This window comes from Tursiops truncatus, chromosome 1, assembly GCF_011762595.2.
Source record: "Tursiops truncatus isolate mTurTru1 chromosome 1, mTurTru1.mat.Y, whole genome shotgun sequence".
Lineage (NCBI taxonomy): Eukaryota > Metazoa > Chordata > Mammalia > Artiodactyla > Delphinidae > Tursiops > Tursiops truncatus.
Genome location: NC_047034.1, coordinates 164,745,241 through 164,770,732, shown reverse-complemented (window position 1 = coordinate 164,770,732; position 25,492 = coordinate 164,745,241). Strand labels below are relative to the sequence as shown.

The 25,492-nt window shown below is 39.3% G+C and overlaps 1 protein-coding gene across 11 annotated transcripts in view; it reads left to right on the top strand.

Moving 5' to 3' along the window:
- The first annotated feature begins 1,638 nt into the window (after positions 1-1,638).
- SRRM1 (serine and arginine repetitive matrix 1) overlaps positions 1,639-25,492 on the top strand; it is a 32,262-nt gene continuing 8,408 nt past the window's right edge. For 2 of the 11 annotated variants that reach the window (XM_073794098.1, XM_073794057.1), the window contains exons 1-14: positions 1,640-1,787; positions 4,397-4,486; positions 4,795-4,917; positions 7,044-7,214; positions 7,862-7,977; positions 9,277-9,476; positions 9,938-10,136; positions 10,426-10,545; positions 12,970-13,244; positions 18,346-18,426; positions 18,931-19,017; positions 20,317-20,461; positions 20,830-20,871; positions 24,474-24,584. In XM_073794098.1, coding sequence (XP_073650199.1) covers positions 1,767-1,787; positions 4,397-4,486; positions 4,795-4,917; positions 7,044-7,214; positions 7,862-7,977; positions 9,277-9,476; positions 9,938-10,136; positions 10,426-10,545; positions 12,970-13,244; positions 18,346-18,426; positions 18,931-19,017; positions 20,317-20,461; positions 20,830-20,871; positions 24,474-24,584 — 1,781 coding nt within the window. In that variant the 5' untranslated portion in view covers positions 1,640-1,766. The other 9 variants (XM_073794079.1, XM_073794073.1, XM_073794078.1 and 6 more) reach the window with 9 other exon arrangements.

Genomic DNA, 25,492 nt, shown 5'->3' with positions numbered 1-25,492 from the left:
AATTTGCAAGTAGCTATCTGGGGGGAAGAGCAAAAGTTACCACTACAAAGGTCTTGAGGCAGGAGCTAGCTTAAGAAGTTCAAGCAGTGACCAGTGTTAGGGTACTAGATGAGATCAAAGAAGAAATAGGGGAGCATCAGGTCGGATTCCACTTTTGCTCTGAGAAAAATAAGGGACTATTAATAGGGAGGTTTTGAGCTTAAGAATGATACGCCTAAGGTTTTCTAACGGGATCACTCTGCTGCATTTAGAATAGATGCTGAGTGGCAAGGGCAGAAGCAGGGAGACCAGTTAGGAGCCCAGGGCAGAAGTTCAGGCCAAAGATGACAGTGCTTTGAAGCGGGATGATAGCAGAACGGGTTCTTGACAGTTTGGAACCGGGGTATAAGAGGAAGAGGAGTCAAGAACGAAACCAAGGCTTGTGTCTTAAAGAAAAGGAAAGATACTGCCATCAACCGAGGCAGGAAAGACTTTGGGAGGAGCGGGTCGGTTTTTGGCGGGGTGGAGGGTGTTCGGGAGACAGGAGGAGGAACCAGGAGCCGTCTATCCAAGTGGAAACGTCCAGGAGGACGCTGCCGATACATGTTTGAAGCTCGGGAGAGAGACCTGAGCTGGAAATCTATGACGTTGTTAGGAGGCAGTTGGTATTCCACAAGTGTAAACACATAGTTTCAAGATGAGCGCTATGAACAAAAAGCAGGAAAGGGAGGCCAGAGTGCTTGCGTGTGCGTGTGTGGTGGGGGGCATTTTACAAAAGATGGTCAGAGAACGGTCACATGCTCCCTCTCAGAGAAAAAGAGAGCGCTTAGGGCAAGTCTGGCAGAAGGCATCCGATGCCGGAGCCCTCGCTGCCGGAGCAGGGCGCTGGGGAGGCAGAGCTGGGCCACCGAGGCGGAGGCCGAGGGCTCCGAGGGCCCCGAGGCCTGAAGGCAGGCCGCTTCTCCGTCAGGCTCTGTCCGGGGGCCACGTTTCTCCTCAGCTTCCTGCCCGCTAGCGTGGGGACACGGCAGCCGAAACCGAAATTCATCTAAACCACAGTTCCAGCTTCTCCCCAAAGCTAAGGAGTTGTGCGGAGACGGGACGGAAAGCCGAGAGCAGGGCCAGAATGCAGATTTCACTCATACTGCATAGCTCGGCTACTTCAGGGCCGATCTCCGTAACTGGCAAACTCGTAAAAACAACACAGTCACAACTTTCATAACGACACGGGCGGCCCCACTAGCGTCACTCTGAGGTAACAGCTTTTCTCTTCAATCGCTCCATGGGTCCCCCAGGGCGGGAGGCCTCCGCCACTACGGGTGGAAGGATGGGTCAATTCACGCTCCGGGAACAAGGCCGATTGAGCTCCACAAAAGGATTCGCAGGGCGGGGCGACCCGACGACACACACTCTCTCTCTCTCTCTCTCTCTCTCTCTGTCTCTCTGTCTCTCTCGCTCTCTCGCTCTCTCTCTGTCCTCTCTCTGTCTCTATCTCTGTCTCCCCCCCGCCGCCCCCCCCCTCATTGGTTGCGATCGCGAGGCTTTCCTCCCGGACTGGCCACTGGGGAGGTTCTGAGCCTGGTAGCAGCCCGCCTACTTGAACGCGCGTGCGCACGCGTGCCGGGCGCTCGCCACACTGAGCAGGCGCGGCCTCGTGTCGGCTGGTGGGTCGGGTGGAGCGGCGCGCGCTGCGTCCCGGCGCTCGGCTTTCCCTGCCGGTCCCGCCCTCCGTCGCGGCGGCGCGGTGCATCTTGGGATAGGGAGCGATCTCCGAGCGAGGCAGCAAGATGGACGCGGGATTCTTCCGCGTAAGTGGGAACGCGGGGATCTGGGGTGAGGTGAGGGGCTTATCGGTAAGGCCCGAAAGGAGGCCTGAGCTCGGGAGGGGGTAGCCAGCGAGCGGAAGCTTCGAAGATCCTAAGGATCCTTGGTGCCAACGGACGCTCCCCTCTGCCCTACGGCGGGGACCGGTGCGCCCCTGCGCAGTCTCCTCCTCCGGAATCGTCCCCCACTACGCGGCGGCGACGGTCGCCGGAAAATGGCGGCGGGAATGGCCCGAAGCGGTACCTCGCCGCCCGCCCGCCTGCTTGGCGGGGCCTGCGGGCCGAGCCGTGCGCGTCGCCGGGTCCTGGGGCCTAGCGGACCCGCGAGGAGGAAGTCCCTGGGGGGAGGCCGGAGGGAAACCCTGAGGTGACCGGCGGCTGCAGGGTCCTGGGGAGGACGGGTTTGGGGGTACCGCCCCAGGAGAGCGTGGACCGGAAGGAGCGTTAAGCCGCTTTTCTTGAGAAAGCGGGCGCCGACCCCCCCCCCCCCTTCCTGGTCTACGCCTTCGCGAAGGCTCGGGGTCAGAGTTCGCGGGAGCTCCCGCCCAATTTGATATCCCTTCAGGGAGGGTAACGCCGATAATTTGTGGTTAGAACGTTTGAATCTGAGACTCTCGGGGCAGAGGGTGCAACAGAAAGTATGTGCGTATATGGAGGCGGGGGAACGGGGTGGATCAACTCTTCTTCCCGCTCACCGTCCCTCACCCCTCACCCTCCCCGTTTGTTTTACTCTTTTGAAAGTCCGCTGGAGGAAAGTTGCCTCACTTGCAGACGGGGACGTTTTTTCGTTGTAGTTGCCCCTGAGGGCCTGTGCTTTATTGGGCGCGTGCTGGAGCCTGTCCGTCCCCTTTTTCACTCCTGTAGGGAATGAGCACCCAGTCGAGATCTAGATGGGTGGGCAAGTGACACTAATAGGACTAGAGTCTGCAAATTCTTTTTAATGCAGAACGGACCGTATAGAGACCAGTTGGTCTAAGTCAAAATCTATATGTCATGTAAGTTGGCTCTTTCCATTCTCTGAGCATATAATATGCAGTTTGTATGTGTGTTCTTAAAGGAAAAGTTAGAAGAGGGGAAGACCGGGACTTTAGTAAAGATAGCTCTAGACACTCCAAAACCAGCATTGAAATTCCTTTTCAGTTGACTTTAAATGTGCTAACTAGGTTTTCATTAAAGTTTTGAGTGTTATTACAGGCATTTGACTTAACGCAGACAGTTATTTGACTGTTCTTAGGTTATGCAAACAGTACTATGGTTATTTATGTAATGATAGTTTCAATTGAGTTTATCAAATTTTCACACTGCAGATGAACTCTCCATTTTGTAATTTCTATCAAAGTATTTTGTAGTAAATACTCAATATTTCTTGTAGTCTGAATGGAATATTTTGAAACATAGCCTATTCTTTTGATTTTTTATTTCCTATGGAAAGGAATTCCAAAAGAAAAAGAGCAAGATGGCTGACAAATTTAAAAACGAGGTTTGCTTTTAGTGTTGGTAAAAATCTGGAAGAAAAGGGTGCAGTGTTTATATACTGCCTACAGTTCCCTAGAGGAGTTGATTGGATTGGATTTAAGCTCTGAGTTAAAAGATATTAGGGCAGTTATCCTTTTAGTACACTGTCATTCAGGTAGTAAACTGAATTTTTCAGTTAAGGTAGAAATAGTAGCTTTCATTTGCTGGACTTCTGCCACATGCCAGTTACCATATGTGTATCATTTCTGATGTACACAGCCCTGCAAGGCAGTTTTTAGCAAGTAAGGAAACATTCCTGGAGAGGTTAAGTAACTTTGAGGTCATATGGCTTAAGTAGTGGCAGAGCTGGGATTCTAATACAGGTTCTTTACCTTCCTAAAAGAATTTTCTTGACCACTTTCCAAGGGACAGTGGCCAAATCCGTGAACCAATCAGTAGGTTTCATATCACACCCAGCTATTTCTGTATTTAATTGGGCCAGTGGGAATGACAAAACTCAGACTAGTGATTACTTGATGTCCTAATGTAGTATTTGTAAGCTCTCATTTTTCCAGTTTCTTTACAGAAATTGAGTTTATTAAGGTAAACCTATATTTCTCCTGCATTCCAAGTTCTGAAAGTTGTGAAAACTAGCAACATAGTCTCAGGCTGTTCTTTCTCCTTTTCCCCCTGTTTATATGCATTGCCACAATAATTTTGCAAGCATGCTACTGGCTTTCAGAAGAGGATGAAACTTAATGGTCTTGTTTAAAAGTATGTGTTAGCATTTTCTGTATTTCATTTAAAACCCTTAAATGTCTATTAGCATAGAAAGAGGTGAAAAAGATACACCTCAAACTTAACTTGGTTGTGGAGGAGATGTTAGGTTTATGCTGTAGTCTGCATGTTGTTTGACTTGTTACAGTGAGCACATGTTTTGTAAATTTTAAATAGTCAAGTTTTCAAAATGTTAACTCTGTTGTGAAAAGAGTATACATTTTGTACCTATGAATATTAGCGATGGTGTTTCTGTTTACTTGATTACTCTTTCAGCTGTAAAGGTCATAGCCATCATTAGCTGATAAAAAGCAGGAATTTAACTTTGAGCTCTTAATTGAAATGTGTTTCTCTTCCTGCAGGGAACAAGTGCAGAACAGGATAATCGGTTCAGCAACAAACAGAAGAAGCTACTGAAGCAGCTGAAATTCGCAGAATGCCTAGAAAAAAAGGTATTCTTTCGGATAAACTGTTCTACACCTTTATAGCACGGTTGATTCAAACATTTTGGTTGTTTTGGAGATGGACTGTAACATGAATACTAAGGAAAACATTTATAATTAAACATTTTCCATCTTTTAGCCACAACAACACACACACAGAGACTAGGGCAAACAAATAAGGATGAGCTAAATTGTACCATGCTAAACAAAAGAATTTCATAAGCCAAAAGGAACTTCATTAGACAAAATTCTTATGTGAGCTTTCTTTTAGGGTTGTGAAGTTGTATTCAATAATAACTGCCTGCATGTTTTATCAGGTGGACATGAGCAAAGTAAATTTGGAGGTTATAAAGCCTTGGATAACAAAACGAGTAACGGAAATCCTTGGGTTTGAAGATGATGTTGTGATTGAGTTTATATTCAACCAGCTGGAAGTGAAGGTAATAATATACAAATGGCTCTTATTTCTGAATATGTGACATAATTTTGTGAATCTATGGAAACTGAATTTTTCTATGGAGTACAAATATAGGAGGGTTATTTTACAATGTTTGTTGTGAAAAGAATTCACTTTGTAAACAACTATTAAGGCTGGAAGTTTAGTGAAGGTACATAGTTTTGAAAGCTACACAGGTGAAAAATCAAACTTATTGTTTGTAATTTTGCTGTTACATGTTAAGTTACTTTGACAGCAATTTTCTAATGATAATGTGATTTATGATTTAAAAGGCCTGAACCAAAATGGAAGTTATTCCTTGCGTCTGAAGTATAGCACCATCACCTTATTAGGTCACAGCAGAGTGAGTGTCCCAATGTCGCTCTGACCCAACTCCCTTGATGATGCAGTGTGTGTTTGGAGGTGAGTTGTGTAAAGTGGCCGAACATCAACAACAACAACAAAAAAAAATACAAACAGGAAAGAGCAATGGGTAAATCTATACACTGCTCTTTAAAAATACTATTATGAGATGGACTTTTATGTGAAGCATGAGGGGCAATTCTGATTTGATTGGATATTGTTTTTAAAATAATCAAGGAACTAAAGTTTTTAGTTGTAGCTGCATGTCAGCTAGTCATCACTTACATCTTAGGCACAGAATTTTTTGTTTACATTGTAGTTAAACTTCAGACTGAAATAAATTGACAGTGTTATTAGAGCCAGTAAATGTAATTGTTCCTTTCTTCATACGTGAGATAATATGAGATGACGATAGAATTGATGTTTAAAAACAGTTTTATTATAAAATAGTTTGCTATTTTGCCACGACAACCCAAAGGACAGTAAGGTGCACCGTATAACCTTTTGGCAAATATACCAATGTGAATTTACTTTTACATTAATCCTTTTCCCAAAGAGTTCGCCCTTGTGTTTTGACAGAACAGTTGGCATTTCAACTGATAAGGTATTTCTATTTTTAAGATACAATTTGGTAATTACGTTTTATTTTGAATACTTTCAAATACTATTTAATTTTAAGAAAGTGCTTCCTTTTAAATGTATACATTTTACTTAGAAAACCAGGAATATGGGAAAACGTTTTTTAAATGATGATTAAAGATAGAATTTATTAGAGAAATGCTTTACTAATTTGTATTTTAGTGCATTTTAAAAACCTAAGTATCTGGTAGTATTCCCCTTGTAGTGAGCATGAGATTAAAGTTTAGAACTTTTTTAAACAATCTTTTCTTTTTTTGTGGTTGTGTACTCATTATTGCTTGTTCGTCTTTTGCAATTTAGATAAATGATATAACATTAAACTCAAGGTGGTTGAGTTGCAGTAGGGAGTCGGAAGCAAGCCAAGGGAACATCTTTCTCTACAGGGGACTTGGCGATTCCAAACCCCCAAGGTTCCAAGAAGAAACTGAAGACACCTGGAATCTGTACTTGCTTTGTGCTATTGAGCTGTGCTTGTTATATGGACCTTGTTGCTTGACCAACAGATTTAGCATTTAAAAATCCAGTTATTTTTGAGAAATCTTGACCTCTTAGCTCTTTGTGGACAGTTGAGAATTCAAGGCATTGTTATAATAGATTTTCCTTATGTAGAAGTCAGGCTTTCAGCTTAGTCTTCAGAAGTTAGAGTGCATGCATAACTTGTTAGTTTTCATAACTGGACAGTAGATATTTTATAGAAAGCTATCTACAGTGTTAGAAGTGAACAGTTTATGTACTTTTCCATTTCTCATTGAGGGAAAATTTCCAGGCAAGCAAACACTTTCCTTATTAGTAAATGCAAGAATTTGTGGATGTTCCATGATGGTTTTTAAAGTTAATAAATGTAAGGCCCACTAACAGCCATAGTCTAAAAATACTTACGAAATCCACAAAGGATTAACAGGCTCTCTTGATGGCTTTTGGTAGAGTGAGAGAGAATTTGGTAATCTGTGCTAGAGATTATATTGCTGAAAAACTACTAGGGAAAGCTATTTTTAAAATAGTAAAGAATATATATGTATCTAAGCCCCTATGATAGACTTAAAAAATACTAATTTAAATGAGTTTTAGGTTGGTCAGTTGGTTTGTTTTGAAGTAACCTGTTTCTCTTCCTGTCATGTCTTTTTGCAGAATCCAGACTCCAAAATGATGCAAATCAACCTGACTGGGTTTTTGAATGGAAAAAATGCTAGAGAATTTATGGGAGAACTGTGGCCCCTGCTCTTAAGTGCACAAGAAAACATCGCTGGAATCCCTTCTGCTTTCCTAGAACTGAAGAAAGAAGAAATAAAACAGAGACAGGTAATGGCCTTTTCTTTTTCGTAATGTTTGATTTGAGAGAGTAGTATCCAGACTGCTGAGACGCTGTAAATTTTACATGTCCCAGCTAGGATAACTATGTTTTCCTTTGCTGTGATATATTTGAACGTTCAGTTTTGGTTCTTTACTTCTCCCACTCCCACCCCGCTACCCAAACAGAGAGTTTAGAATGTCATTGTTCCAGAGTCCAATGATTTGGTAGATTTAATTAAAACAAACAAACAAAAATATATATATATATATGTATGTATATATATATGTATGTATGTATAGTACATCTAGCTTAAAAGAAAATTGAACTTTAATAACAGTGTAAAAGGTAAGCACAAGCTGTTCATATAGGCAATACATGTTAAATCACAAAAGATAAATGTGATTTTTTTTTTTTAAAGTAAGCTTGAAAACAGCCACTTTTTTTTTAGTTCATCTGTTAGGGATTAATTTTCAGCAAGTATTCAGTACCAATCTTAAAGTGTGTAGTATGGATGAAGAAAGAACAGTTTTGCTGAAAACCAGGGGCTGATGAAATGACAGTTATATTTAACATTGGTGTTTATCAGGTGTAGTCTTCAATTTGCTTGTTGATCTCAAATGTTCAACTGTTTACTTTGAAAACCTGATCTTGACAGATTGAACAAGAAAAGTTGGCATCTATGAAAAAGCAAGATGAAGACAAGGATAAGAGGGATAAGGAAGAAAAAGAAAGCAGCAGAGAAAAGAGGGAGCGGTCTCGAAGCCCAAGAAGGTACAGTACAATCTGCATACCTAATATTTTATGAGTACGTTAGGTATTAAAGTATTTTGTGTCCAGAAAGTTACACAGTTAAAAAGGAAGCTAACAGCACTATTTAGAGAATTTCTTCCATCATACAGTTTTCATGGTGAGCTATGGCTTGACTCTGGACTAAAATATTTCATCTTTTTTTTTGAGAGAGATCATCTTTTGACTATAATAATTATCTCTAAAATCTTGGTGAATTAGTCAACCCCCTAATTCCTAAATCAAAATCTAGACTTATCTTTCATATTGCTTTAGTTTAAATTATTTTGAGTTATTATTTTAATTTACTCCGATTTTTTTTCTTTATTTTTTTAATTAGAAATCTGTACCCACTAGCCCTTCCTATTGTACTTACCTAATTCCCTGTTCTGCGTTTCTTAGATGGTTGTGCTGAACCCAAAACAGATATTTGCTTTCTTCTTCCTTCCATTGAGACTGTGGTTAGGTTCCCATTTTCAGCTCCACAGTTCAGCTTTATATTTGTGGTGAGTGGTGAGAATTCCATTAGGCTTTTCATTTTTAGGGTTCTGCTAATTTCTTCATAAATGTGCTGGAATTAGTAAAGAGAGGAGGTAATATTTTTGTCCCCTTTATTTATATACTTGATATTAAAAGCTGCTTATGAGGGAAGCAGTATTTCTAGAGTTATGCACAAATCATAATGATAACTGTTTGTTGATGAACCAGGTCTACTGTTTTACTTCAGGTTAGGGAAACTATTATTGAAATGGAAAGGGAGCTTCTCTTCCAAAAAAGCTATCTTACGCAAGTTTGATATATTTATCCTCTTCTGAAGAACATTTTGCTTTAATTGCACTAGTCATTTTTTCTGGAATACCTAGACTCTACCTGATGAACTCTGGTGGGATCTGTCTGCACCTAAACTCTGTTTTTTTAAGGTTTGACTTATTATTATATATTTCCTTCCTTTTATGCATCTGCTTCCTCTGAAAAGTTGTTCTTTGGTCTTCTCATCTCTGGGAATGATTGAGAACCTAAATCTAGAGTCCTACGTCAATGTGTTCCTCTGTTATAACTGGTATACTGGAGAATGTTGTTATCCTTCATTTGCTTGTTTTTCTGGTTTTGTCTTGGCCCTTTCCCTATTAAGTAAGTGTGATAGGATATCTTATTTCCATAAGGAACTTCTCAGATATAAACAATAATAGTGTAGTTTAAAAGATTAATCTCACTTCTCCTTTTGACCGTCTTCCCCAGTCCACGTTATTCAAAAAACCTGAAAAAAAATTGCTTTCATCCTAGACGCAAATCCAGATCTCCTTCCCCTAGAAGACGATCTTCCCCTGTCAGGAGGGAGAGAAAGCGCAGTCATTCTCGATCTCCCCGTCACAGAACCAAGAGCCGGAGTCCTTCCCCTGCTCCAGAGAAGAAGGAAAAAACTCCAGAGCTCCCAGAGCCATCAGTGAAAGTAAAAGAACCTTCAGTACAAGAGGCCACTTCTACTAGGCAAGTACATAAAAATTCATTTATAAATATCACAATTTTAGGCTGTTATTAAGTGACCGTAAATATGATACCTGTGTGTTAAAAAAAATACTTGTTTTACTTGTAGATTTTTTAAATTATAAAGTTGGCTTGTTGAAAAGAAATTCAGATTGTATAGGGGAGTATAAGTAAGGTGACCCAAAGGTGACCACTGCTATCTGTTGGTTGTGTTGCTTCAGATATTTTATATACTGTAACTTGCCCTTTTTTCCCCCACTATTGTGGACAGCTTTGCACTTTTAAAAAAATGTATGTGATTAGAATTGTTAGTTCACTGGATTTCACTGATGTGTATATATCTTTCTAGATGTCTTCATGGATTTTGAAAACTTCTTAAAGAACAGCTTTTTTATATTACTGTATTAAGACTTAGGAGTCTGAATAGAAAAGGCACAAAATAAGCTTTTTCTCCCCCCACACAGTGACATCCTGAAAGTTCCCAAGCCTGAACCAGTACCAGAGCCTAAAGAACCTTCTCCGGAGAAAAACTCCAAAAAGGAAAAGGAAAAGGAGAAGACCCGACCAAGATCTCGGTCGCGTTCCAAGTCAAGATCCCGGACACGTTCTCGCTCTCCTTCTCATACTCGACCGAGAAGGCGCCATAGATCCCGATCAAGGTGAGCAGTGGCTTTAAGATCTGCATAGATCTTAGATTTTATGTGCTACTCTCCTAGGTAGAATTAGGTAAATTATATCAAAGCTGTGGAAAACATTTAGCACAAATGTTACGCTTTGGATTTCCAGCAACAATTTAGGGACACTTTCTAGGTTCCATTAAAAATCTCTACACAAGTAGAAAATTGTGTCCCTTGAAATCCATTTTTTAAATGTAGCTGTCGAGAAAACTATTTTAAGGAATTCATTCCTTGCTCATGATTTACTCAGATTCTAATTCTGTTATGGCAGATCATACTCACCTAGAAGGCGGCCAAGCCCGAGAAGACGGCCATCTCCTCGAAGAAGAACTCCACCGAGACGAATGCCGCCTCCACCAAGGCACAGAAGGAGTAGATCTCCAGTGAGACGGTGAGAGTTTTGGGATTTTTTGTTTTTTTGGTTTCTTTCAGTTTGAAATTGTCAGATGTACAAAAGTACACCATGTTTGTTTTAGGCTAATCTTTGAATTAGTGCTCCCCTGGAAAAAAAGAACTCATGAGTAATAATAGGTAATGTCTTAATAAGAGATACCTCATTTGAGATGTAATGCTGTTATTTGTGCAGTGATAACACTAGTCTAGTGTTGGAAAATAAAAAACAAATTATTGGTGAATTTGTGTTAATCTTACCAGTTATTTGTGTTAATAATCTTTACCACTTCAGACCCTACCAAGAAATCCTATCAAGTAAGGGAATTAGCCACCTTCTCCCTTTGGCTTTTAATTACCACTAGTTTCTGAATATAGATGGCTACAGAGCCAGTAAAGTGCTTTACCAGTATTAAAATAACCCATTTGCGTTATACCTTTCTTAATGTGTCTTTTTCACATTAAAGAAGAGTACTTATTGTAAACAATTCAAACAGAAATGAGATGAATTGAAAATTACCCACAATCCCATTCCATAGATTTAACCGTTATTAGCAGTTTGGTATCTATTTTTGAAGGGACTGGGCATAAAAGTCACTGTCAATACCAGTGTTCTTTTTTAAAAATCATTTTTAAATTAGCATAAGGTAAAATGTTAGGATCTATAACTTTTAACAAAAAGACTGTTCCTACACCTGCCCTAAGTGGAGGCATGGTGCACTGGTAGCAGAGTTTTGTGCGTTCTTTTTTTTTTTTTTTGCGGTACGCGGGCCTCTCACTGTTGTGGCCTCTCCCGTTGCGGAGCACAGGCTCCGGACGCGCAGGCTTAGCTGCCGTGGCTCACGGGCCCAGCCGCTCCGCGGCATGTGGGATCCTCCTGGACCGGGGCACGAACCCGTGTCCCCTGCGTTGGCAGGCGGACTCTCAACCACTGCGCCACCAGGGAAGCCCCTGTGCGTTCTTTATGATGCATTTCACGTGTTTTTTTGAAGGAACTAGTGGTTGTGCTTCAGATTATACTTAGGATAGAATTTTTTGTGTTTTGAGTCTATAAGGTATTTTCAAGGAACCAAATCAACTTGGAAATAAAAGAGGGGAAGCAGTAAGGTCCGTAATTTTGTTTCTGCAGTCTGAGGTTTTTCAGAGTCCCTTTTTTTTTTTTTTGCGGAACGCGGGCCTCTCACCGCCGCGGCCCTTCCCACTGTGGAGCACAGGCTCCGGACACGCAGGCTCAGCTGCCACGGCCCATGGGCCCAGCCGCTCCGCAACACGCGGGATCCTCCCGGACCGGGGCACGAACCCGCGTCCCCCGCATCGGCAGGCAGACCCCCAACCACTGCGCCACCAGGGAAGCCCCTAGGGTCCCATATTTTTAAAAAAGATACTTTTCGGGAATTCCCTGGTGGTCTAGTGGTTAGGATTTGGTGCTTTCATTGCTGTGGCCCGGGTTCTGTCCCTGGTGGGGAACTGAGATCCCACAAGCCACGTGGTGTGGCCAAAATAAAGCAAAAACAAACAAGATATTTTTCTTTGGGGAGGGCTTGTCAAGGTATATTGAACCATTTTTTATAACTAATACTAAAAATTACGGAATTGATGTTACTACCGATAACTGAGACTGAAGATGTAAATGGTCAGTCAATTTAGGCATCACACTTTTCTAAAATTGATTGTTTCTCCTTTGGAGAAAAAGTAATACTGGTGCTTTCTAGCATAAGATCAGTGGAAACAGCTACTTCTTATATTGGAGTTTTGCAAGCAGCCTGTTTTAATTGCTTACTGAGCCATTTAACAGTCAAGATAATTTGCAGATTGTGTAAGATTCCCTTTCAGCCAGTTTTTATCTCACACTTAAGGTAGGGTTTCTTTTTTTCAGGTTCTCAGGAATTCTTCCGCCAAAGGTGAATTCTGCAGGTACACATAATTGCAACAGAACTTACCACAAATTTTGCCGCAGAATTCGAGAGTCCCCTGCTTCTAAGTTTATGTAGCTAAATGAATTCCTAATCTTGCACGTTTTTTTAAAAAATGCAACATAAAGGTTGCATGACATTGTGTTATTAAATGAAAAAAATACTTTGCCACCCAAATTTTGTATGCAAACTCCAAAACACTCATATTATTCCTAAGGAGGGAAGAGACTGGTTAGTTATTCTCTTATAGCACTTGACATATTTTATAACTACTGGAAAGACAACTCAGAAGCATTTATCAGAATAAGTTATTTAGTTAGTCTCAGAACTAGCTGTTTCCTGTCCTAGGTTATGGTTTTGTTTCACATTAAAAAAAAACCTCATTTGTGTGCTTAGCTACATAAACTCAAAAGTTGGATAAAAATAGCTGTATTGTTGTGTAAACTGTACATGCCTGTAAGGTCATTTTCTGTAAGTATGCAGTTAATGAACATGAGTACTTTATTCCACAGAAGAAGGCGTTCATCGGCATCCTTGTCCGGGAGTAGCTCGTCCTCTTCTTCATCTCGTTCCCGGTCACCGCCAAAGAAGCCTCCAAAGAGGACATCCAGCCCCCCTCGAAAAACTCGTAGGTTATCTCCTTCAGCAAGTCCTCCGAGGCGAAGGCACAGGCCATCACCTCCAGCAACTCCACCACCAAAAACTCGTCATTCCCCGACACCCCAGCAGTCAAACCGTACGAGGAAAAGTCGTGTTTCTGTCTCTCCAGGGAGAACTTCAGGTAAAGGTAAAAATCAAGCACATAAAAACAACATGTTCTTTCTTCATTTGGCCACAAAATACCTAGTCAGTTGTTGCTGTCCCCTACTCCCTTCAAAGTATGAAGTTGCTGGGTAATAATTGTATGTCATGTTTTTTATAAATTTGCTTAGAAGCTCACCTTTTCTTTCCTGCTTTAAGTTCTTGTTGTTTGTTGAAATGGAGTTTACATGTAAAAGTGTTTTGTTTTTAGCAGTACCCTCTGGCACTGAGTAGGTGAAGTGTACTGTTAACCAGCCGTGGGCTGTTTGAGTTGGGGTAGCTTACCGAAGTTTGTGTTGTCATGGTAAGGGATCTTTTTATTACTATGACACCGGTTAACTTTTTTTTTTTACTCTGCAGATTTTTTGTTTGATATCTTTTTTGAGGACTTCATATTCTGTTTTATTTCTTTCTTGGCCACATTGTACTTCCTAGGGAGGGACGTGGTGTCCTCCTAAAAGCTGATTTGTTTTTTTAATTTAGGCCCTAGGCAGGGTTCTTCTGAGTATTGTCCTTGCTTTATTCTGCAGATTGATTTCTGAGGAATTTATGATCTGTGATCCTGCCAGGCAAGTAGAATGCCATGTTAGTCTGAGTGAAGGTTGTGGTCCATTGGGGTTTGTTTCTTTAGCATTAAATATACACGGAGAAAAACTATGGTATCCATTTGAATTGGGCCTTTGGTGCTTAGGACTGGAATGATATACACAGTGTGATAAGTGAGTAGTGGGGGAGGGGAGATCTTAAAAGAACTGTTATAGTAATTGGATGTTAAGGAGCATTCTGTAGATTAATATATACTGGGGTTGCTCTGATCACATTTAAATTTTCAGATTATAAATGAAGAAATCAGGGATACTTCAGGCAAAATCTTGACTATGTTTTTATGAAGTTGGTGAGAGCAGGATTTCTAATCAGCACCCTGCTGCTTCATTTGTGTCCACCCTACCACCACCCACTGGCCCCACAACCTTGCAGTGTGGCAGTTCTAGAAAGGCAAATTTTGCTTTTTTGATCTGTTACTGTGAGGTATAGACAAGCTATCAGAGTGAGGGGGGAACTGACAGATGATGGTAATTTGTAAAGAGTAATGTACAAATTATTTTCTGAACCTTAACAGGTTAATTTGCTGATAACATAAATATTATGTGGTCATTTTTGTTGAATTGGCTCTTTAGACTTAGGCAACTGGATAATAATAGAGAAACCTTTAGGTCTTACAGGTTCAGACACAAGTATGGGAGGGTTGTCTTACGATCACTTATTTTCATAATATCATGTCTCATATTACATTTTGTTCAAAATAGTTTCCAGTCACCGTGTCCACATCTGATGCCTGTTGTCCTAACCTATTTTTTCTTTTCCTGTGAAGTTTTTGCACTTCTGAATACTTCTTTCCTTTGTCTGGAGCCAGAAAGTTCTCTAGTAAAATAATAGTTTGAATGTTCCCATCTGTTACTTTGCAAAAACTCATCAGATTATGATTTTTCTGTTTACATCACATAGCCAAAGGGTAATAAAAGTACCTGAGCAGAGGACTGAATCCTTGTTAAATAGGTTGATTGTTAAGAATTACTTGTTAACCTTTGTTAGGGTCTGCACAGATACCAACCTCTTGTGTCTTGATATGTTGTCAGGAAGAGTGGGCTGCTGCTTTCCTGGAAACAAGTCACAGTGGATATGTACATAGGAGAGAAGTCAAGGTGGAAGACAAAGGGCCAGTAACGTTCCTGTGGCTTATGGGACAGGTCTTCCATGTCCAAACAAAACCCAGCCAAAGAGATTGACTGTGGGTAGTGTAGTGAGAGCCTGCCTTTTGTCCACTGAGGCTGAATATTGGTTGTAACTACTTGGAGATAAATAGCTTTTTATAGTAAAACAATCCCAACCCTCTGTGATGAAATTTCAGAGCTAGGAAAGACTTCAGAGGTTGTCATAGGTTCTCAGGTTAAGTGAATTGGTCAAGGTCAGCCATCCAGGACTAGAATTTGGGTTCTCATTCCCAGTTCAGAAATGTACACTTTCCCAACTTTCCTACCCCCACATGCCTGTTTTGATTGCTAAAGGAGGGAAATAGAAGGCAGGGTAAAGTTTTTCAGCTTCTGTACCGGGTAGTATGATTTCAGAAATTCCTTTCTTGCAGTCTCCATTGCTAATAAAAGCATTGATAGCATTGAAGTGTGATAGAGTTTTCTTTTGTGTTTCGTGGGGTAGTCATCAATCAGGGCTTTAAGGTTCTGCTGTTAATAGTGGGTGCATGGAGTGGGAGGGAGGCAGGAAAAGTATTTTGGAGAATTAGAGGTAAATTATTTGGAGCATAATATACGTTCTCATCTGAAAGAGTCCTCAGGACGCATTTTGTAATCGATGGCATGTCATAGTTAAATTGGCATTATCTTAGTACATAAAATAGTGCTTTGAAATCAGTGGAATATTTAATGAAGTATGTTTACAGGGGAGCTATACATATGGTGGTGGTAATAATTTTGAGTTAGATCAGCATAACCATATGAATGTGCTCTGTAGATACTTACGGATTATTTTACTAATTCTGGTCACAGAGTGACTTATCTTTACAAGTGATCTTTTGAGCAAGTCTGCAAGGTTAATGATTAATAGGACTATTGAAGTAAATTTAAAATTCTGGTTTTTCAATTGACTTGGGAGATTTCAGACGTCATTTTAGAATGATTTTGCCCCTTAAATACTAAAAATGAAACAACATTAACATAAAAATAAAATTTTTAATAAAAATAAGTTGTGAAAATTTTATCTAGATAAGCAAACATTGATGAAACATGTATGATATTAATAATGCTATGATTCAGTCAGTCTTATTAAACCAGAGTAGGGGGTATATAATGGATACTTGTTTAATGCTGATTATATCAACAATGACTTAAGACTTGTACCCAAGCCATTATTGAGAGATTAGATCAGGATAAAACTCCAAATACAAGTTTCTGTGGGGAAAAAATGTAATGTTGTAGTTCAATTGTATTATTTACTAAATAGGTATTTGACCACTATATAGCAAACATAACCACATTTGTAATGTTTTTCAGAGGAAAATGCATTCCGGCATCCAAACATCCAGTTCTCTAAGGTGGTACTTTGACGTTTGGGTTTATGACTAGATGCCTATAATATTTTTTCAAGAATTGAAGATTAACTGACACTTAAAAATGAAGAATACTGACCCCAAAAATAGCTTTGAATCCTTAAAATTTAAAGGCATTTCTATTTCATGTCTTTGAATTTCTTAAAATACAAGTTTTTTTGTTTGGTTGGTGTTTTTTGGCTGCATTGGGTCTTCGTTGGTGTGCGCAGGCTTTTCTCTAGTTGGCGGCGAGCAGGGGCTACTCTTCATTGCGGTGGTTTCTCATTGCAGACCATGGGCTCTAGGCGTGCGGGCTTCAGTAGTTCTGGCTCACAGGCTCTAGAGCACAGGCTCAGTAGTTGTGGCGCACGGGCTTAGTTGATCCGTGGCATGTGGGATCTTCCTGGACCAGGGCTCGAATCTGTGTCCCCTGCATTGGCAGGTGGATTCTTAAGCACTGCGCCACCAGGGAAGCCCTAAAATACAAGTTTTATATGCAGTCTTGCTACTATATTTCATGATAATTAGATAATCACTAGATTAACTAGTCACTGGATTTTTTACCCAATCCAGTGATTTGTCCAAAAGGCTTATTAGGTAGAATTAATAAAATGCTGGTATTTTAAAAGTATAGTGGTAAATTCTTCAGTTGGATTACTTCAGCAAAAATGATTAGATTGCTAAATTACTGCCCCTTAGAATAAGTCTTTACAGTATTCTGAATGAGCATCTGTTAAATGAAATGTATCTAAATTCTAGGTTAAACATTCCATGTTAATTGCGTTAATTAAACAGAAACAGGTGTAAGGGTACTGAGGGGATCATATTGTTTTCAAGTCTAGTTCTTAGAGGAATGGTCTCAAATAATGTTTCAGGTTAATGTAGGGTAAGATTAATGATTATCTGTGTATATACTTTTTTGTGTGTGTGTGTGTGTGGTACGCGGGCCTCTCACTGTTGTGGCCTCTCCCGTTGCGGAGCACAGGCTCCGGATGCGCAGGCTCAGCGGCCATGGCTCACGGGCCCAGCCACTCCGCGGCATGTGGGATCCTCCTGGACCGGGCCACGAACCCGTGTCCCCTGCATCGGCAGGCGGACTCTCAACCACTGCACCACCAGGGAAGCCCATGTGTATATACTTTTGACATTAGTTGAAGCGATGGGATGGATAATGTGGACAGAGATAGCAATTGTTAGAAATTAACGCCTGTGCCATAGGTATAGAAATAGTGTCTTGGGTTCAGATCCTAGTCCATTTCAATTACCCGCATGACTTCAGTTGAGGTTATTTATTTTTTATTTTTTTAATTTTTTTAAATCTTTGGAAAGGATCCTCTAGCCTTAGCATTTAATATTTTTACCATTGTGAAGGTCTACTTTTTTACAGGTAGTTTAAGTCCCTCATGCTATTGTGAAGGTTATACTCTACATCAAAAGCCTTCAGCCTCTTAGGTGACTAATTTGTTCCTCTTCTCCAGACCAGATACTTTTCTCTGAAAATTTCATCAGATCTTATGTCATTTATCATTTATCATTTATCATCTTCATTACTTTTCTGGACCAACCTGTAGGGGGTGCTTAAAAGGTCTTATGTTAATGAGGTCTTTGTAGTTAAGAGTGTGTGTTTTAGGTTGTAGGGTAGCACACAGAGGTTTACTTTACTGAGCTGAATGTTATGCATTAGCATAGAGCTTGTTCTACTCAGAAACAGCAGCTCCCAATTTCTCTTAAAGTTTCTCTTGGGAGAATCTGAAAGTTTGAAAATTGGAAAATCATTGTAGAACTTTCTGAGGCTTTTCACCAAACATTTACAAATTCTTGCTTCTGCTTCAGGTAATGATAACAGGGGCTTATAGGAACTTTTTAATTGTCAGTAAATTATTTATGAGAATAGTCACACTTCTTTTTGTACTGTTAAGAAGATGTGTTGCTTTTTGTTTTGTTTTTGTATGTATGTAAGTGGGGTTTTTCTTCCCCTTATTTTTAGTGACAAAACATAAAGGTACTGAGAAAAGAGAGTCCCCTTCACCAGCACCCAAGCCTAGAAAAGTAGAGTTATCTGAATCAGGTAAGTGTTTTTTGTTTGTTTTGGTTTTTTTAAGCTGAATTAGATTCTGGTTAAAGATTAATTATACGATATGGCTTAATGGTTAAGAGCTAGGACTTTGAAGTCATACCAGCCTGTTTGAATCCCCAGCTCCACTAACTACTTTTTGTTTGTTTTAATAATTTATCTGAGCCTCTACTTTTTTTTTTTTCATCTCTGAAATGCAGATAACAGTACCATCCTTTAGGTCTTTGGTTGTTAACTGAAATAATGTTTATAAAGTGCTTGGCATGCAGACCGAACTGTCACAAATGCCTAAATAAGTTTATTTTTATTATATTTAGTGAAGATAGTCTAAGTTAGCATTTAAATTGGCATTTTAAGCTCCTCCTTTATTAAAAAAGAGTAGCTGTATTGCTTGACCCAACCAGATAAAGGTTTAGGAGACCATTTCCCAATTCAAATATGTTACATTTTCTGTATGCATGACTAAAGAAACACTTTCTAAATGCATCCATCTTTCAGAAGAAGATAAAGGTGGCAAAATGGCTGCAGCAGATTCTGTGCAGCAGAGACGCCAATACAGACGACAGAACCAGCAGTCTTCCTCTGGTATGGACACTGGTTACATTTTTTTCTTTCTGCATATCCTAATAAAAATACTTAAGATAAAAATATCCGAAAGTGTAGTGAATGTATCAATACTTAGGAGAAATATTTTTGTGCCTGTGTATAAATATGTTAGGAGGAAGTGTTAGTACAATAGTTAAAACAGGAATAGAAATTGGAAAAGTATATTTCTTTCCTCAACCCTGTCTTACTCCCCAAAGCTTTTATTCAGAAATTTTCTGTGCATGTATAAGTATCTGTGGTTTAAAAAAAAAAAATCCCACAGGCTCAAACTGTAGATTATATTGCCTGCCTATTTAACCTACTATAGCTAGACATCTTTCCCTGTTAATTCTTAAGGATCTACCTCATTTATTTACCAGCTGCAGCATTTTTAAAATTTTGATAATATGCTGTCATCTGTTGAGCCACTCGCCTATTTGGACATTTAGGTTATTTCTAGTTTTTTTGTGTGTTTGTGCTTATGTGAGTATATCTGTAAAATAGTAATTAGGAGGGGAACTTCTGAATTAAAAAGTACGTACGCAGAAACCTGATTTTTAAACCAGATATCCTGGTTTTATTCGCTTAGTTGGTATTTGTGACTGAGTCTAGGCACTACCTTTGCTTTTCATTTATAAAAATGGAAACCAAAGCATCCCACAGTGACATTAAGTCAGTTAAAAGCCATACAGCTTTTGCAACTCTTTAAGATGAGGTTAATCATGGAAGTGTTTGAAAATGCATGTAAGTTTTGGATATTTTTTAGTATTTGGGACTTGTTAGTTATTTTAAGTTAAGGAAACCATGTACAAATGAAGTGTTTCTCTTTGCAGTTCTTGACTGTTACCAGGCCTGTAGAAAATGTCACATACATTTTGTTTGTTTGATAAATAATAGGGATATGAAGTAAATTATTCAAATGCTAGTAAGACTTTCAGTAGCCTTAAAAGTACATAGAGTAACAAGAATTAAATAATGCTTGAGATGCTTTTTAAGCTTTACTTAGTTATCTGGAAGATCACTAGATTTATAAGGGACACTGTCTTGTTGGATTGTTCTGTGGAAATGATTTGTATAACGTGATTATATAATAACGTATATTTATGTATGCTTGACTTTCAAGTCATTAAGCACATATCGATATTACCTTTTTTCAGAACTGATGGCTGTATATGTGCTTGCTTATATTAGTGGACTTGATTTGCTAATTTGGACACTCCATCTGCTTAGATTCCAAAAACGTAGATAGACTCTTAAGCATAGACCTGATGTAAATTTTTGTTTATTGTGTAATTATAGATTCTGGCTCCTCCTCTTCCTCAGAAGATGAGCGACCCAAAAGGTCCCATGTGAAGAATGGTGAGGTAGGCAGGCGGCGGAGACATTCCCCTTCCCGGAGTGCCTCTCCATCACCTCGAAAGCGCCAGAAAGAGACTTCCCCTCGGTAATGTCTTCAGTGGTGTTCTGTAGTTGTGATAAAACTTCATAACTTAAGGGATGGGCTGTGGGCTTATTTAGAATTTGCTTAACTCCTTGCTTTCAAGAACTCACAGTAGGAGATGGTCAGATTTGGGGGGTATTTGGGTTTTCTTTGTTCCGTGGTCATTACTATTTAATGAGAACTTAGTAAGTTTTGTACCAGTATGTCAAACGTGTGCATGACTAGAATAGACCAGTTAAATCATAGCATTAACTCCCGACCATGTTTGAATATCTAAAAAAATATATTTCCATTAGTGATACTTAACTCCATTGAAGTAATTAATTTGGTGAATGGAATTCTTGACATTTGTTTTTTTCCACTGCTCTCAGGATGCAGATGGGAAAGCGATGGCAATCGCCAGTGACTAAAAGGTTGGTTAGATGCTATTTTGTAAATTAGGATTACATGTCAAAGTTTGAGTGACTTAATTTACTGTTTAGGTAACATCCCATTCTGACGTTTACAGGGTATGACTGTGGAGAAGTTCCTCAATTGTTTTGGTTTGATTATATTTTCTTACACATCAAAATAATGATAAAACCGTACACAGTGTTCATTTTAGAGCATCATTTGGATTTAGAGTTTTGTGCACTTACAGTGTATTTGTTAGTCTTCTGTTTTTTGAGGTCTTTCCAAGAGATAGGACAGTAGTAATAGTTCCTTAGATTTAGTGGGAACAGACTTTGTGGTGACTATAGGGAAGGCAAGAAAAACATGGGAGAAACATTTAAAAGATTAAAAAATGACTGTGAGGCTTTGGCCCTGTTCAGTGTTTCCTACAGTAGAAAGGTAAGTTGCATATCCTTTTGGAACCTGTTTGGTCATCAGGGTCTTTGTGACCCTAAGGCCATAATATTTTAGAGCCAGGTGATACATAGAAATCTCTAATTCAGGCGTATCTCATAAGTGAGAAAACAGGGGCTCAGAAGTAGTAAGTGAGTTTCTTAGGGTTACAGAGTGACAAAACCAGATCTTAGACCTGTGCCATTGACTATACCATTTCACCATGACATTGTACTGTCTTTGCTAGTCTTCTGCTTTCTGAGGTCTTTGCTGTCACTAAATTTCTAACTATCCTTCCTGAAATGTTCACATTGTTCTTTTTATAGATCAGTTTTTGAAGCTGTGTTGTTTTAAGTAGTCTCACTGATTAATAAGAGTGTTTTCTTGGAAAGGTTCTTTGGAACCAGTTGGCAGTGTATATGATGGAGCAAAACGGTGTGTTTGCGCTGTGGAAGTAACTTACTTGACAAGAAAAAATAGAAACCTTAAAAAAAATTTAGGTACAAAGGTATTCTGTTCCCAACTGTGATTACTCCAGGTTTCTGTAAAATTGCTAGTACAGCAGCTAAAAAATTGCTTTACAAAATCAGGTTAGTGGTAAGATTCTGCCCCGCTCCCCCTCCCCCCCCCCCCCCCCCCCCCCGCCGGTTATGGATAATGATGTTAGAGATTGCCATCAAGTCTCTAGGATTTGGAGATGGAGAAAGAATTGTTTGGGATCACACTTCAGTATTTATTTTTAAGAAGGGAAATACAGCCTGGCTTTGAATATTTCATATATAAAGTTTAAAGATTGAAAAATGCAGCATTTTTCATGCTTCTAAACATGTGTCTTTGGGTATTGAACACTCTTTCCTTAACAGTGAATGGTGTATTGATCGTACTTAGTATAAAAAGATAGTTGTTGCATCTATAATTTCTTGTCTTCATTACCAGCCTGACTAGTGAAGTGAGGTGATTCTGAAGAGGTCACTGCAGAGATCTCAAGCTGTCTTTGTCCTTATAAGACTTTTGTATTCCTACATACTCGAGGGCTGAGGGCTACTTCATGTTTTAAGGCTTATTGAAACTGGTTCTCGTGCAGTTTGGGTGGGGGGAGACCTCTGTACTCAACAATTTCTATACACAGTTGAAGGCTTGAGTTGGCACTAGTATTCACAGTAACTAGAAAATGTTTAGCCTTCTTCTTCTACTTCTTCCTCTTCTTTTAAACCCCAGATATGTATGCCATATCAGCTCAGGTAAGAAACTGTAGCCTTTAGGTCATAGAGCCATCGCGTGTCAAGATTCCAGTTATAAGTGATTATCAAATTTTTCTTGTAGTTCCTTTAAGTATGCTAGTTTGGTTTGTTTGGTTTTTTTTTTTAGGTTATGGTTTTATTCTTATTCTCTTTTTGGCTTTTTCTCACATGGAAACAGGACATTGAAGGTCATCACTGGAAGGGACCTTTTAGTTATTCCAAGCCTTTCATTTTACAAATGAAACTGAGGCACAGAATAAATATCTTAGGTCATTAGTGTATTATAATAGATTCTAATCTGAGTTAAATTTTGTTATGAGAATATTTTAAAAGAGAAATCACATAATCAACAGTAATAGCCTCTCTTGCTATTACACCTACTGATAACACATTGGGAGTTCTGCTTTGTATCATCTCAGCCTCAGAGTTTATGAGTGTAAACCTTTGTTTTTCTTTTTTGAGTCAAAACCCAAATGTCTTTTCCCGTTTGAAATCTTCATTACCTGTTGAAACAGTAGTCCACCCTGTTTCTCTAGGTTCCGTAATTCTCAGATTAGCCTTGCTAGTAAAGTGGCTTCTCCTTTACTGTTCTTTCTTGTAATTAATAATTTGGTGTCTATGTTTCATCTGAAGCTTATCTGTCCTGTAGTTTATATTTTAAATCTGTTCAGAGTGAGGTCTTAGTCCCCACAGGGCATAAGCAAATTTAAATTAAAAATTAAATTTACTAATGAATGTCAGAATTTTCATTGTTCTGTTAATGAACTCTCCTTAGTTTTAATGGGGAATCAAAACTAGTAAACTTTAGAAAATACTTCCAGATTCACAGGAAGCATCAATCCTGTACTGGGCAAGAAATTTAGAACTAATTACAGTTGACCCTTAAACAACATGTGTTTGAATTGTGTGACTCCACTTACACGCACATGGTTTTTTTTTTTTTTTTTTTTACAATAAATGCATATTATAGTACTGCACGATCCTCGGTTGATTGAATCTGCCAGCGCAGAAGCCCAAGCCCCCCACATTGTTTAAGGGTTAATTGTATATTATTTGACTTGTTTGTATACACAAACTTGGCCAATAGATGTCAAACTGGCTTGGTATTTATTTTAGTATATCTGCTGGGAGACTACTATGAGTTAGTCCAGTTGATTATAATTGTATTTTTCAGGTGTGCTTTTTATGTTAATTGGTTAAATGCCTAACTGCTCAGAATTAAGGTCTGTGATTCTTATCTATATTTTAACCGCATTGCTCCCAGTGGCTTTAGTGCTCAGACAGCCTTGGTCCTTTGTCTTTGGGGTAGTGTTTTTAGTTAATAGTTTGCAACTGTTGAACTGTGGGAACATACTTTTTAAAAAATCAAGAACTTGGAGCAGTGACACCCAGACTTCGGGCCTTAAATATCTGTATTTGAACATTGTATTTTTCTAGGCTTTAGAACAGTTGTTCCTAACAAGGAATCAAAAATCACTTGAAGAACCTTTTTAAACATATACTGGCTAGACCATAGCCCAAACCTGGTGAACACAAATTTCAAATAAGCTTCCAAGCTGTTTCTGATGTACATTCTAGTTAAAAAGCAATGCTCTAAGGCAGTGTTTTCAGACTTTTTTCACCTTGCGTCATGTTTTATGTCATGACTCAGACTGCATATTTATATACAGAAACAAAAATTTCACAATACAAAATTTACTCTTACCACAAGTTAAAGCACTTTGTTTTTCTTTTCTTCCTTTCTTTCTTGCCTTTTTTTTTTTTTTTTTAAATCCTGGTTCTCACCCAGGGTCTTGACTAACTACACTGTAGTTTGAAAAACACTGCTTTGAGGGATAGAGTGAAAGCTGCTGCACTTTGGGTTGACAATGATTGAAACTAAATCATCTTGATCACTTAGTTATAAATGTTACTGACTCTGAATCAACTATAATTCTTCTTTGGTTTAGTGGTAGACGGAGGAGAAGCCCCTCCCCACCGCCTGCCAGAAGGCGACGTTCTCCTTCTCCTGCTCCTCCGCCTCGTCGACGCAGGTCTCCCACACCACCACCACGACGCAGGTACTTTATCACGTAGGCTAGTGGGAGCTAAAGGGAGCAACTTTGAATCTTTGTGATTGAAATATTTTATTCGAGTGGCATGCACAGCTGTTTACAAAATACCACATGGTATACAATTCCAGTTACATGAAAAGTCCAGAACACATGACTCTGTAGAGATAGAGAGTTATTAGATAAATGGTGCCTAGGGTGGGATGGGAATGGGGAGTCATGATGGTTGAACACTGTGAATATAGTTGACCCTTGAGCAAGGAGAGGAGTTAGGGGCACCGACCCTCCACGCAGTTGAAAATCTGAGTATAACTTTACAGTTGGCCCTCCGTATCTGCAGATTCAGCCAACAGCAGATTGTGTAGTACTGCAATAAGTATTAAAAAAAAAATCCACATATAAATGGACCCATGGAGTTCAAACCCATGTTCAAGGGTCAACTGTATACTAAAACAATTGAAATGCACACTTCAAATGGGTGAATTTTATGATTTGTGAACCACATATCAATAAAGATGTTAAATTAAAAGGCAGGATCACTAGTGATTACAGAGGGAAAAAATATTAACTTTATAGTGGGGAGTTAAGTTTTGCTTTTTGGAACTTTCTGAATTTTTTTTCTCTTCAAATATTTTCGATCCATGGTGGGTTGAATTTGTGGATACTGGATCTTTGGACACAGAGCGTTGACCCTGTCAGACAAACCCAAATTGAAAGCCATTTTACAAAGTAACTGATGAGTACTCTTCAAAAAAATGTCAATCATGAGAGGGAGAGAGACTGAGGAGCAGTTACAAATTGGCAGAAACTAAGGACACGTGACAACTAAACGCAATGTAGGATCCTGATTTTTGGAACCTGCAACAGAAAAAGGACATTAGTAGAGAAAACTGGGGTGACATTAGTATTTTAGTTAA